The following is a 15,509-nucleotide window of genomic DNA, read 5'->3' as shown; positions in this document are numbered from 1 at the left end:
GGTTTGAGTGAGAAAGTGGAAAAAACCAAACTGGAGCGAGTGAGGGAACAGAGAGGAGGGTGAACATGGGTGACCGTTGCCACATTTGTCAGCGCCATGAATATTTTAGCTTTTTTTTTAACTCAAACTTAGCCGTTTGTGTTGAAAAGACTAGTTCGTCGTATAAATCAACTGATTTTGGTCACAAACTACCTTTACAGCTAAATAACTTACTTTTATTATTGATAAAGAACAAACATTTATCATATATATACAGCAAGAAGAGGCTAATAAAAATTATAGTAGTCAAAATATAGGAGGTTCTCATCTAAACTGTGTCGTCTTTTACTCACTAAATAAAGAAAATGAATAAAAAGCCAAATTTAATTTAATTCCTTTTTTAATTTGGCTATAATAACAGAGTGGCCATAAGTTGCTGTGATGGTCTTAATTATGCCTAAAAATTATTTATTTTCAAATTTAATCAAGCCATAAAATTCAATTAATAAAATGTATCCACCCATCTATTTTCTGCATTGCAGACGGCCCCTGATCCGCCCGTCGATCTCACGCTCCATCCTTCCCTTACTAATAGCACATTTCCATTAAATAACATAATTAAAAGTTTAGTGAACAACAAACCTTGAATGTCAAGACAATTTGAGGAAAATATCTGTAGGTGTGTCGTAACTGAGATGCAGAAATTCAACTTTTTTAGTGTCATTATGAAACAAACAAACAATTTGACTCCAGATTGTTTTTGTTTATTGTAAAATCAAAATCGCTGTTTGCTCAGTTTTCTGTTAAGATGAATAAAAGCATAGATAACTCAATACCCAGCCTGTTGGGGAAACACAGTGAGAAAATGTTTTCATTAATTAATGTGCTTTGGTAAATATCCCATACAGGATCTTCCCTTTTCAATACAAAAAAAAACCAAACCAAAAACACAACTTAAATACATTCTTATAAATATGTTAAGATATTTTACACCTCGTATGTCAACAGACGTGCACAAAGAGCTGGTCCATTTAAAAGAAAAAGATATTTATAATTTTGTATTGACATCTGGGAATGTGGAAGAAATCAATAAATATTTTAAGTTGAAAATCAATCATACTAAAAGGCATGGATGCAGCAACACAGCGGGATTTTATCATATTTTTTTGTGTTAAATAGTTAAAAGATCACAATGAGTAGAAAAAAATGTCAGCAGTTTAAATAGAAGACTATAAAAAAGTGAATCAGTTTTAAGACTCTTTTTAAGGTAACAGTTTGACCTTTGCTATAAGCTTCAAAGCTACTCTGTCAGGTTTAAGCCCTGGCATGGCGTTGCAACATACTACAACTTTATTGTTTCGTTTAAACAAGCATTATAAAAACGCTCCTGCTGCGCTGCAGAGAGGAAGCATGTCAGCAGACCCGGGATCAGGTACAGGGGAGTTTCAGAAGGAGTTGTTGTTGTCGTTGTCAAACCGAGCCACCATGGTGGACACCAGCTTTTCCAGCTGCTTGGCTCTCAGCCTTCCCGTCTCCAGGACCTCTTCGTGGTTGGCCTTCTCCTGGCTGTCGTAGTCCATCACAGACCGGTTGCTGATCAGAGACAGCGCGAAGCAACGCATCCCAGCATGGCGAGCAACAATCACCTCGTGTACTGTACTCATCCCTGCATTGGTGGAATCAGATAAAGTAAGTTAAAGATCTCACTTCACTCCTGATCTGCTGTTAATCTGGGCCTTGTCACACTGTTTGAAAATGATAAGAGATGCCGCAAATAGTTATTTATTTACTCCTCTTAATTGTCAACAGCTCCGCTCCACATTACCTCCAATACTAAATAGCTGCTGAATTTCACTCAGAGGTGCAGAAACGGTAGCCATGACAACTTGATACAACAGACTAATAAAAAAAAAAGAAAAAAGAAAAAAAGACTTTTCTGCTTTAGTTCAGGATATTTGTATCAGTCTTTTTAAAGGACCGGACACAAAGCTGCCTCACAGTTATTGACTGCAAAAATCATTAAATGGTGTTGACCAAGAGCATCCGGACACAGTTAGAATATTTAGAATAACCATGTAGCTCTACCTGCCTGACTGACATATGAACTTTGTCAAACCTGTAAATTAAGTGAACCTGAACTGCATCTTTGTCCACCTACTATGTGCGTCATACTTTTCAGGCTTTCAAACTCTGAGAGCTAAAATCCATACAAACATCCAACAATTGTTTCCAAAAAAGTGCTTTATAATCATTTTTCAGTGCACAGGATCTATGTGCTTTGATTATTTTCTAACACATGTATTTGGGTTAGTGTAGATGTAGCATAGAGAGCACAATTTTGCAGCTATTTGGTATTTTTTACTTGGCCGTCTAACTGTAATACCTGAAGTCTTTCAACATGTGATCTTGCAAAATGCTGGAAATTCTGTCATATTCCTACAACTCAGATCCATTTTCTCACGTATGTGCTAGAAAGCTGGTAAATTCATGTGTTTCATAAACACGACTTTGCTCTGACAGGTTACAAAACAAACACTGAAGGCGAGTTAAAAGGATTGTTTCTGAGTAGTCCTGCGACTCACTTCCTGCAATGTGTCAGTCAATCTGACTGCTTTTCTGTTTATGCTTCGTAATTCTGCTCGTGTTGCAACCTGGATCCGCATGTTGACAAGAGGAAGACTTTTTTTAAAAAATATAGTCAGATTTTAAGGTAATTTGTTTCATCAGACTTTGACAATTTATTTCATCGAATAATTTTAAATCCAGATTGAGAGCATCTGAGACAGCCTCCTTTATCTGTAACTGTTTTTTTTTTATTTGTAAGTAATTGTAATTGTGACTTTGCTGTAATTTATACTTTTTGCTGCCTCTTGGCTAGGACTTCCTTGAAAAAGAAGTTTTTAATCTCAAAGGGACTTTCCTGGTTAAATGAATGAAATAAAAAAAATACAAGTGTTGCTGTTTAAAGTAAAGTTAACGTGATGCTGTCTGAAGTCATTGTTACACCAGTGTGTGTGTGTTATAGTGACACTTACCAACAGCATCAGCGCCTAAGCGGTGTAGCATGCGACACTCAGCAATTGTTTCAAAAGACGGGCCACCAAGAACGCAGTAGACCCCTTCCCGTACGAAACCGCTGTAGCCCAGCTCTGCCGCCACATCTTGCCCCAGCTGCCGCAGCTCCCGGTCGTAGGCATCAGACATGCAGGGAAACCGGACGCCAAATCTGAGGTCAGGAGAAAAAGTTTTAGCACATAATGGGAATAAAAACTGTGTGACTCAATCTCTGGTTCTAGTGCCTCTACGCTGATAGCACCTTAAACTAAACTCAACATGCTAACGTGCCTCGGTGCAGAGTGAATCCCATATAATTCAAAATTCACTTTCTGCGGGTTGTTTTAACAGTCAAATGTGTCCCCATAGACTGTGTCTGAGGTTGTGTCTGATGCTGTGTCTGATGCTGTGTCCGATGCTGTGTCCGAAGCTGTGTATGATGCTGTGTCTGACGCTGTGTACAATGCTGTGTATGATGCTGTGTCCGATGCTGTGTCCGAAGCTGTGTCCGAAGCTGTGTATGATGCTGTGTACAATGCTGCGTACGAAGCTGCGCACGATGCTGCGTACGATGCTGCGTACGAAGCTGCGTACGAAGCTGCGTACGATGCTGCGCACGATGCTGCGCACGATGCTGTGTATAATGCTGTGTCTGACGTTGTGTACGATGCTGTGTATGATGCTGTGTCCGATGCTGTGTCCGATGCTGTGTATGATGCTGTGTATGATGCTGTGTCCGATGCTGTGTATGATGCTGTGTATGATGCTGTGTTTGATGCTGTGTATGATGCTGTGTATGATGCTGTGTCCGATGCTGTGTATGATGCTGTGTCCGATGCTGTGTCTGATGCTGTGTATGATGCTGTGTCTGAGGCCCCACAATGAGGCAATTCTGTCTCTTCTGCCAATTGCTTGCACCACATTTTAGCAAATGTGTGCTCATATGGGTGAGTCTGAGATCTTTCCCTTAGTGACTTCACAAAGTTAAATAACTCCTCTCACCGGTAGTAGTGGACTGCCATTAACACTGCCATTTTGTGACCACTGTGTGGTGGGTAAGTTGTATCATCAAAGTCTAAGAGCAATTGGGCAGGTGACTCTGAGGTACCGAAGAACTTAAAGAGTTGTTTGAACCTTCACTCTGAAACTGACCCTTGTACTGCTCGAAGGTTTGCAGCAGTAACATGTTCTGTACAGCTTCTGGGAAGAAAAGCATTTTTGTTGTGTGCCAGTTCAGATGCTCATGGTTGCCCCGGAGCGGGGGAGTCGCATTGATGTGGAAAGAACTGGCAGAACTGATGTTATACTGGAGCTGAAAACGTGGAATAGCTGAGCGTTTGTTCTTTTACAATAAAGTCATAAAATACTTGGAATATCTCTTTGAACTACCAAATATTTTCTATCTTGAAATCAAAGTCTGAAATCCAGTAAGAAAAGTAAACCAGGATCCACAGAGAAGTCACTTTTACATCAGTGTTCTCGTGCTACTGTGTTACCGTGGAGCGCAGCAGTGAGGCATTTACTGAGGACGTGTGAATGATTTTAGTGTGGGGGCTCTGGCGGAACAAGATTACAGAGCGACATCTTAATGATGGATGTTAAAGTCTGAGACAAAGCTTCTCCCATCTTGTTTTCTTCCTCACGCTGCACCACGTAGTCACAACATCACTGAACAAATCCTTCACTGACGCTGGACCAATCAGCATCTGCTTCTCTTCTTCTGTCATCTCCATCTACCTGTCCTCGTTGGGTCCAGCCAGCGGGTTGATTCCACCGAATCCAGGCATGTTGATGTGGTCTTTAATGATCATGACATCCCCCACTTTGTAGTCCTGGTTGAGGCCCCCTGCTGCGTTGGTCAGGATCATTGTCTCCACGCCCATCAGCTTGAAGACACGCATAGGCAACGTGATCTGAAACGCACAAGTAAATATTAAACATGGTTATTATTATTCTGTCACATCACTATCTGCATTTGGGCTGTGAAAAGACCAATTCATACTTATCTCTTGCATGAACCTGCAATGAAATGCTTCACATAAACCTACTGAAAAGGAGAATTTCATTTCTCTAAAAGTCTGCTTTCAGTTCTTTCCTGCTTATCAACTGTCTGACACACCAGGCGAAGCTTAACGTGTCCACTGCTCTGATATCTGAACATACACCCAGAAACTTTACTGAAACCATTTTTTAGCTTTTCTTACAGTTCACAGCTGACTTCTCGATAAGTGTCCACACACGAGCGAACCATTCGCAGATGATATAAAAGGTCACTGTGATGGCTTAAGGCCCACATTGTTTCTTTACCTGCAAGATGGAAGGCGTGGCAAAGAGCTGAGGAGTCTTAAATCTCAATGCCAGCTTTACCATGTACTGCTGGGTTACGGGAGGGTTTTAGCTTAGTTAGGTCTTTGAGCTTTATTTATTTATTGTTAGTAATTTGGCTTTCACCTCTCTGTGTAATTTGGTTAAGATGAAGTGCTATATAAGTTACCCTTATGTATCTTTCTGGGGGGTCAGTTTTCTTTAGTTGAGTTGAACTGTTAAAGTGACACTGACTGTCGTTATGTTTAGTTAACCCCTTTTTTTTTTTTTTTTTAAAGACTGGTTAGCTTACTAATTTCTTTGGACTTTTGCATTTATTTTGTAACAATAAAAGCCCAGGTTTTTTAAAATTTCAACTGTGTCCTCATGGCTTTACTGTTTGGTCCCTGACAGTCACCCGCAGCAACATGTTTTCAACAAACCACATGCATGAACTTCCTGTCTCTCAATCCTTGGAAATATGTAGAAGTCCCAAGAAAAACAGTGATAACACTCAGCAGCTGCGTGTCTCTGTAAAGTTCTCAGAGGAGTTTCATGGGGAAGACTCAAGTGTTTTTATTTTGAGTTGAATCTTTAGTGTTAGTCATCCTTGAGCTTTGCTCACAACCATTCTGGTTCCCAGGTTAGCGTTGTTGCAACCTTGTGGGTGTGTCTGTTCTGCGGTGTGTTGGGCATCATAAGAACAGAACATCATCATGTTGACATTTATTAACAGGAACAAATACTTGAGATTTGTTTCAACACATGCATCATACCTGCATAAAATGTGGTCACGAGACTCAGTTCTAAAATGTAAGTCGGGAAATAGTGAAAGTGTGGTTGAAGGCTGAACACAGGCGGCTGGAGGCAGCAATCTGCTCAACTTTACTTAAAATTCCAAAATATCTGGGAGTGGTATAAATAGAGAATGAAAAATTTTCAAAAAGTTATAAACCAATATTTCACTCAAATATGAACAAAGGGAACACATCACATGTAAGCAGGGCAACATTTTACTGCTTCATGAAAAATATCAGCTCATCTTGAATTTGATGACAGCAACGTGTCTCAAAAAGTCAGGAGAGGGGCAACAAAAGGCTAAAAGTAAGCCCCAGTAACATTAAGGTATAAACATGAGCATCTTAAAGAGGCTGAGCCTCTCAGAAGCTAAATGTGCACAAATTGTGAGGACGATGATGGGATGCTACATGATGGTAAACATGGTCTTTTTGAGACGTGTTGCTCCCATCACATTTAAAATAAGTTCATGTTTCATTAAAACAGTACGATGTATTTTTAGTTTCAGAATTTGACACATTGTTGATGTTTTTTTTTTCTAATAAATATTTATTAGATTTATTAGTCACAGTATCCTGTTTTTAAAGACCTTTAAACAATGTTCCAACTTTATTTTTTTTATTGTGGTTGTATGTAACCGGTGCCACAGTGCTGGTTAATAACAGGTGCAATGTAATTGTATTATGAATCATTGTATAAAGTCTCTTTCAGATCCATTAATTATTAATGAATAGAAACAATACACAATCTAAAATAACACAAATATAAAGTTTCTTAGAAAACCAATTGTAACTTGTACTGGAGTGTATGAGGAATTGATGCTACTACTGTCTTGATTTATTCATTTATGTACCATTATCTTAATGACTTTGTGTTTAATTTAATACAATATGATGTTTATATCATACAGTGCAGGTCAGGTTTAAGTCAAATATATAAAAAAAGAAAGTTATGCTTTAGGGCAAGGCTTCTGCATGACTTATGACTGTCAATGACAGCTGCACAGCGTGCATAATTCCAGCTTATCAGTCTGATCATGAAGCTTCAACCCATCACTCCACCTTTTGATATTTGACTGGTTTTCTGTGAGAGCTGAGTGATGTTGTAGCTGCTGCTATCCCATCACATGACGGTCTGTTGTGCTTGGTTAACATCAGCAGTGTTTTGAACGTCTCAACTCACATCTCGGGAATTTGAAATGAAAAGCAGCTGCACTGGAAAGGCGTGAAGCTTTATATTCTAGTTCTGTACAGCTGTTAGCTAAAGTCGTGCAGAGTTTATTAGTCTTCAACTAAAGCAAACGCCGCAGGTTTCATTCTGTTCTCACCTTTTGGATTGGGTAGCCTTCGTACAGGTGGAACCTGCCTTGCATGCACACACACTGCTTTCCTTTTAGTGTTCCAAACACCAGCTGGCCTGCGTGACCACGCACTGCAACACAAACACACGTTAGACACTCGGTGTGTTTTATTCATGCACGCCAACATGAACAGCTGTGTTTTTCCAGGCGGAGCATACCTGTGCTGCGGGGGAAGTTGGGAATGTCGCTGTACTTGAAAGCTTGTGGGTCCTTGAGCGTCTCAGCCAGCCCCCCCATACCTGAACCGCACACGATTCCCACAGTTGGTCGAACCCGTGTGTTGGACAGCAGCCAATCGGCTGTGGCCTTGCACTCGTCATAGCTGACACTATAAAAATGAAAAACACAAATAGTTATTATACATTTATTCAAAGTATATGAACGCTTCCAACAGCATGACATAGCATTTTTTTTTTTTTTTGCTCTTGTCTTGCAGGATATTTAAGCGCAGTCTGTTTTTTTCCACACTTAAGAGGAAAAAAACAGATAATAGTCAGCTAGTATTAGTAAGGCGGGGCATCCTGTTGAGTCACTGAAATGTCTTTCCTGCCCTTTAATGGCATTTACGTCAACACATAAACACAAACAGTCATGACCTGTTTTGATGTTTGTTTTTAGCTTTAAAGCTTAAATTGGTGTTTTTATTATTATTATTATTTTTTTTTAAAAACAGTGACAAAGCATGAGCTTTAACCACATCATGACAATGAGTCTACACACTTGATTTATATGACAGTACCTGTGAAAAATGTTTTCTTATGCAGACATCAATTCCCCTTTACTGTTGTTAAAATCTTAATCATTTATGTGATTTGTACAATATCTCTACCTATCTATATATTACTACAAATGCAAAGTTATAACAATACACAAATAAGACCAACCTCATCACACTGCAGTTGAAAAGCATCCTACCTAATTGCACTAAGATTATTTAAAGCATTAATACTACTTATTGGTTTACTAGAATTCTAAACTACAAAGCAAAATTTTCTTTTTTTTTAAATTTTTTTTTTACTTTTTACCAAGCAGATTCCTTCGCCTGTTCGCACATCACCAAAAAATGAAAACAAAAACAAACAAAAAAAAAAACCCCAAATCAAAACATAGAAATGGGTAATGATGACATAAGAACAGTGTGCTATAAGCATCCTCTTGGAGGCTAAAACAACACAAAATGAGAAAAAACTACTTCCGTTTTCAACTTTTCAACAACAACAACACAAAAATGCGATGGTGTAGAGCTGAACATTTTTTTTGGTCTCTGAGGGTTATCTCAGTCTCATTAAATCCCAAATCCCAAATTTAATCCTAAAACATAACTTGATCCTCGCTGATTATGCTAATAAATACACTTTAATAAAGAGAATAAATCTGAAATAAATTTTACTCCTACTATGTCAAATATGTTGTTAAAGGTGCAGACTTGATCTATATTCTTGTAAAATAAGGAAATAAAATAAAATAAAAAACTTTAACATGACATTGGATTTTCGTACCATCCTCGACCACTTCATTTCTTTTAGAAGCATTTATATCTTTATTAAGAGCCTGTGGATATAGTAAATCTTGCTGTTATACCATTATAGAAAAATAAAAATCAATTTGAAATGTTCTCTGTGTATTCAACAATATTCAGTAAACGTGTTGTAATGTTTGTAGTTCGAATAATCTGTGTTCAGTTTGCTTTTTGGTGTTGAAGCTGGTTTTGTTCTCATTATTTTCAGAAGCTCTACGTGCACTTTGTCACCATCTCCACCTTACAATGAGGTGATGGAGCTCTAACATGCACGCGCACAAGAGAAATGGTGGTAAAAAGGGGGGCGAAGCCTTTTGGTGGCTCTACCAGCTATGACTGACTCACATGCTACCACGTTGTGCCACATGTGGCCAGATCAAACCCACAGCAGCAGTGTGGATGTGGATCCGGACACATTCATAGCTGAAAAGATTGTACTGACGTCACGATGAGCAAGCGCGTGTGGATTTTTCCGCTCCATCAAACTTTCACGGCTTCTCGGATTAAAGTGCTGTTCTGTCGCAGTAGAGAAGAAGCGGACATTGTTCCCGGGATGTATGAACATCTCTTAAAAAGGAAATTGTGTCTCTGAAGTGAAAACACATGAATAAAAAGTAATAAAACAACAGCGTGGGAGCCGGTTTCTGATGCCGCCAGAAGAGCCTGGCATCCTGACCGGCACCCGCGCGCTTCTTCTCCGGTTTTTATGTAAATCTCCTTTCCAAACCACTAATGGTCTTTTATCCCTAATACAGAAACATGGTGATAATTTTACCATTCGGTGTCAACACAGGCTACATGGGATGTAGACTAATGTTATTACTTTACACATCATTAGATAAAACCGCAGTAATCACAGAAAAGCAGGCTTTAGATTCGGTAACTCACCCAGCAACAAATTCAGACATTGACAACATGATGAAATGCGATGCCGGTCGGCAGGTTGTTCCTTGTTCTATACGTCTACTGGCGTTGTCTGGGTTTCCTACGGTGGCTTTATGTTGAGATTCCGCCCCTAAAACGCAACACTGCGGCCGTAGCGTGTCGGTGTCACTACTCTGCGTGTCGCTACTAAAGCACGCTCTGATTGGTCGCTGTGGAGAGGCATGCGCAATACCGAAAGTGCTGGTTGCGCGAGGCTGCGTGATGCGTATTCGAGCCCCCTTTTCCGGCGTCCCAGGCCAGGACCCATGTTGCATTCAGGAAATTCCACCAGTATGAGTTACACTGGTAACACTCAGGTAACACTCAGTAAAAAAAAGACGAGTTTTAAAATCTTATTTACATATCGAGGATTTATTTTGTTTTATTTTACAACATTTAAATCAAGAAATTGAGGGAAACCCATGAAAACAAGGAAGCACCATAAACTATTCTATAGATAATTTTTCATGTTTTAAAATCTTTTGATCAAGAGATATTCTTCACTTAATTTTGTGTACCTCCACATAAAGTTCAAACATAAAAAAAGCATGCTACTCAAATAAAACTAAATATGGGAAATTATTTTGGTATTTTGCGTATTTCAGCCTAAGTAGCTATAATTATTTTGGAAAGGCGTTTCCAACAGGACTTGAAGGCAACACGGACATTTTTGACGTGTTGTTCTCGCTTTTGGTGCTGATGCAATTGCCCAGAGCTGGAGAGAGATTTGGCTTGCATTAACTTTGATAATGTGTTTCCTTTAACTAACTAAATATAATTGTTTTTGTTTTGTTTTTGTTTTTGTGTATTTATTTTGTACATACAGACATTTACAAATTTTTCAGTAACCATCTCTGACCTTTAGTGCATCATATAACATTTACAATTGTCTGTCTGAATGACAGACAATGTGTTTAGTCTAGTGTCGTCACTGTAAAAGTAACACAGAGCAGCCACTGTTTTGGTTTACGGGCTGTTACATAAAAGCTGGTTTGCATGCTGAAGTGACCTCTTCCTGATTCCCCAGTCAAATCCTGCTGTTCTCACGCTGCTCACTGTTTAGAAGTGTCAACAAAGAAAAATAACATCTCTACATATCCAAGGCTGATCCTTTGTATAGAATGTTTGCATAACATTGCAGCTTGTTTTGTTTTTACAAATATGCAAGATGTTTTCACATTATATTGTCACTGCTGTCTGAGAACACCTGAAATTAGAAATTCATTCATTCATTGATTCATTATCCTAACCGCTTAGTCCAATGAAGGGTTGCGGAGAAGCTGGAGCCTATCCCAGCAGTCTTTGGGCGAAAAGCAGGGTACACCCTGGACAGCTTGCCAGTCCATCGCAGGGCCTGAAATTTACACCAAAAATTTATCTGCAGGCCCATTTTCTAATCTGATTGCCTTTGGTATTTTGTGATATCTTTTTATTTGATAATTTACCCCTTCAGCCGCAACCTGTTTTCTTGTGTTGTTGCCAATGTGTACACAGTTAAACGACTCTCTTAGTAAAGAATTTATTACATATTTATTACTTCCTGACATTTACAAGCCTTAAACTTGGCAAAGGCTTGGTTTCCTCTCTCTCATATGGTCTTTGTTGGTGTGCACATGTTGGGTACAAAACTTCTTGTGTGCAACTGTGTTTTAGTTTGCTTTGAAGCTTGTGGTCATTAATGATAAGTTTTGGGATAGTCTTTTTTCCTCTCTTTTGTTGGTTAGTTGGTTGATCTATTACTTTTCCCCTCAGTATAAAATATATTTACCTGTTTTATCATGACTTCATTATTATTTACATTTCTGTGGTTTTCTGAAATCATAAATTCTGAAATCATAAATTCTGAAATCACAGTTTATAGTCATTTTATAGTTTACTCCTTTGGCATCCAAACTTCTTGCTTGTTTGACCGATGTTTGACATGACCGAGTTAAAGTTGTTTTAAATTTTTTCAGGATCATTATATCTTATTGTTAAACAATGGTCATTGGAAAACAACAGAGAAGACCCTATCTGTTTTCGAGAGGATTTTGGTTGTGAACAAAGGGAAAACTCATATTTCTGTGGTTCTGATGTAATGCATAAATATGATATCCTTTTCACTGTTCCCAGCGTTATTTGATCTCTGCAGTTGTCTAACAGCAAAATGGCTTTAAATTGTAACAATCAAAAATGTACTTCTCATCTGTCTTATAAGGTGTACTTCATTATTTTTTCTTTTACTATTTCTTTTATTTAGCTTGCTTTGCTAGATGTGATCAAAGTAAGGCGCAGGTTTCACATGGCAAATCATTTCGCATTAGAACACACAAGCAAAGTGGAAGACGTTTCTCCATGAGTCAAAGTTTATGTAATATTTTTCCTTCTGAGCTTTCCAACAGCTTTGAAAGATATTTCTTGTTTATACCATGGTCACTGCTCGGAAAAAGTCCATTATGCTCTGAATGTCAGAGATCTTGATCTGTAAAAAGCCAAAACTAAGGACATCAGTTGTTTCATAAGTAGAAGAAATATTTATTTCGTAAAAGTGTTTTCAAAGTGATCACATTGCTGCTTTATAAAGTCATGGTTGCATTGTATTTTAAGCCATTGTGTTTGAGTAAAAAACCTGTCGAGGTTATATAACTGTGAACAAACTAAACAAATATTTATTTGCATTGCCTTTTTCTGTAGTTCTCAATAAGGGTTTTAACCACATACTAAATCATAGCAATTTTAATGAATGGTGCATTTCATGATCAGTGAAGGGAACTAAAATCCAACAGGGAGCTGAATCTTGCATATTTATAGTGCACTAGTTAAGGAAAGTTGTTTGGTGTTTAATTTTTAAGTTCATATTTGCAGGAACCTCTGTTAAGATGTTGAAAAAGGCCTGTCTGTGCAGCCAGATGTTTATATCATACCATTATTTCACCTCTGCTCTCATGCATGTCATAGTTTTACAGGTACATAAAAAAAAACTAGAATATCACGAAAAGTTCAATAATTTTTGTCAATCGTTTCAGAATGTGAAATCCATAATATATAGATTCATTACACATAGAGTGAAACATTTCAAACATTTATTTCTTGAAATCTTGGTGATTGTGGCTTATAGATAATGAAAACCCAAAATGAAGTGTCTCAGAAAATTAGAATATTGTGAAAAACTTCAAAGTTGGAAAGTCATGGTGCCACACCCTGATCAACTAATTAACTACACCTGCAAAGGTGTCCTAAACCTTTAAATGGCCTCTCAGTCTGGGTCAGATGGCAACATAATCATGGGGAAGACTGCTGACTTGACAGATGTCCAGAAGACGATCATTGACCCTCCACATGGAGGGAAAGCCATAAAAGATCATTTCTAAAGAAGCTGCTTGTTCACAGAGTGCTGGATCCAAGCATATTAATGGAAAGCTGAGTGGAAGGAAAAGGTGCACCAGCAGAAGGCAGAACCGCAGTCTTGAGAGGACCGTCAAGCAACATCCATTCAAGAATGTGGGGAGCTTCACAAGGAGTAGATTGAAGCTGGACTCAGCACATCAAGAGCCGCTACACACAGGCGAATCCTAGACATGGACTACAAATGTCCCATTCCTCGTGTCAAGCCACTCCTGAACCACAGACAACGACAGAAGCGTCTCACCTGGGTTAAGGAGGAAAAGGACTGGACTGTTGCTCAGTCAGAAGCAAATTCTGCATTTCATGTGGAAACCAAGGTCCCAGAGTCTGGAGGAAGAGTGGAGAGACACAGAATCCATGTTGCTGGAAGTCCAGTGTGAAGTTTCCAGTCAGTGATGATTTGGGAGCCATGTCATCTGCTGGTGTTGCTCCACTGTGTTTTCTGAAGTACACAGTCAACACAGCCATCTACCAGGACATTTTAGAGTGCTTCATGCTTCCTTCTGCTGACAAGCTGTATGTAGATGCCATTTTTTCCCAGCAGGACTTGGTACCTGACTACACTGCCAAAGGTACCAAAAGCTGCTTCAATGACCATGATGTTACTGTGTTTGATTGACCAACAAACTCACCTGATCTGAACCCTGTAGAGAATCTGTGGGGTATTGTCAAGAGGAAGATGAGAGACACCAGACCCAACTATGTAGATGACCTGAAGGCTGCTATCAAAGCAACCTGGGCTTCCATTACACCTGAGCAGCGCCACACGCTGATGGCTTCCATTGCCACGCCACATTGATGCAGTAATTCATGCAAAAGGAGGCCCAACCAAGTACTGAGTGCATGGAAATGAAGATACTTTTCAGAAGCCTGACATTTCTGTTTAAAATATCCTTTTTTTCCATTGATCTTATGTGATCAAGGAATAAATGTTTGAAATATTTCACTCTGTGTAATGAATCTATATATTATGGTTTTCACATTCTGAAATGAGTGACAAAAATATTGAACTTTTTCATGGTGCTCTAATTTTCTGAGATGTACCTGTATATTTACCCTTTGATGCATCATGTCCATCACAGTGGACCCCTATTTAAAGGCTGTTTTCTTGTATATTCACACTGCTACTCATTGAAGAATAAACTAATTTAGTATAAAATTTTATACTCATACATGTAAAAACCAACTTTACCTCAGTGAGGACAAGAAAATGATGCTAGTCATTGGTTATAGAATATTTCTATTATCCAAATATGACAATATATTATTTAAGAAATATTTCTGTTGAGATTAAAAAATGAACTAAATAAAAAGGAAATAATATTAAAGGAAAGAAATGTGTCTCTGTTCATGTCTGTAGAAGTAAAATATAGCATGTGTAATATATTTTAAAAATTTGTGCATCAGAGTTAAAGACTGAATTTTAAACATATAGTAAATGGACTTGTACTTATATAGTGTTTTCCAGTCATGCTGACCACTCAAAGCGCTTTACACTAGTTGTCACATTTACCCATTCACACACACACTCATACCCCATATATATAGATGAAACTTGTATAGATGAAACACTGACCCTCCTCTTTGCCATTCTGTTCTTAGAGAAATATTTTATTTTTAATTAGAATTGCATGTGACTTTTTATTTTTCTTAACCAGGCTGCACAAAAATCAAACAGGGTTTCAAACCTCTGCTTGTCCTATTCAGCCAAACTTACTTTTAGGAAGACCATGAGAAATGTTGCAAAAGGTTTTAAATGGTAAGTTAAATGTAGGAGACAGAATGCCAAAAGCATATGGTGTATAGGGTGCGCTAGAGAGTGTGTGTGTTGCAGGCACTGATTCACGTGAGTGTGGGCGTGTGTATGGCACGGAAGTGTTAAGGTGCTCACTCACCTGCAGCACGAGGGAGAGAGAGAGTCAGGGCTGGGAGCCGTATTTTTTGTTGACCGCTTTGTACTACTCATTCATTTACATTTTTCTGTTTAATTCTGCAATAATCCGCCAATCCATCCTGCCCGTTGTTATCCTCTGTGCGCACTGTTCAATAAATGCACAAAACGCATCTTTGGATCTCAGCGTTATGTTTCAATAGCCTTCTCGCGCGTCACAAATGTACAATCTACAGGACCCAGCCTTAAACTCTCCGCGGCTAAAGGATATGGTTTAGGAAGCCGCAACATTTTGT

The 15,509-nt window shown here is 38.6% G+C and overlaps 1 protein-coding gene across 1 annotated transcript; it reads right to left on the bottom strand.

Moving 5' to 3' along the window:
* Positions 1 to 911: 911 nt before the first annotated feature.
* LOC306758138 (purine nucleoside phosphorylase-like) lies at positions 912 to 10,024 on the bottom strand. Its single transcript, XM_079243352.1, has 6 exons — positions 9,903 to 10,024; positions 7,654 to 7,823; positions 7,463 to 7,566; positions 4,771 to 4,946; positions 3,015 to 3,205; positions 912 to 1,645 (listed from the first exon to the last, which is right to left on the bottom strand). The coding sequence occupies exons 1-6, from the start codon at positions 9,929 to 9,931 to the stop codon at positions 1,425 to 1,427; spliced, it is 891 nt and encodes a 296-aa protein (XP_079099478.1). The 5' UTR covers positions 9,932 to 10,024; the 3' UTR covers positions 912 to 1,424.
* Positions 10,025 to 15,509: the final 5,485 nt, after the last annotated feature.

This window comes from Telmatherina bonti, assembly GCF_933228915.1.
Source record: "Telmatherina bonti genome assembly, chromosome: 7".
Taxonomy (NCBI): domain Eukaryota; kingdom Metazoa; phylum Chordata; class Actinopteri; order Atheriniformes; family Telmatherinidae; genus Telmatherina; species Telmatherina bonti.
The sequence above is the reverse complement of the archived record's forward strand: the minus strand, read 5'-3'. Positions and strand labels throughout refer to the sequence as shown.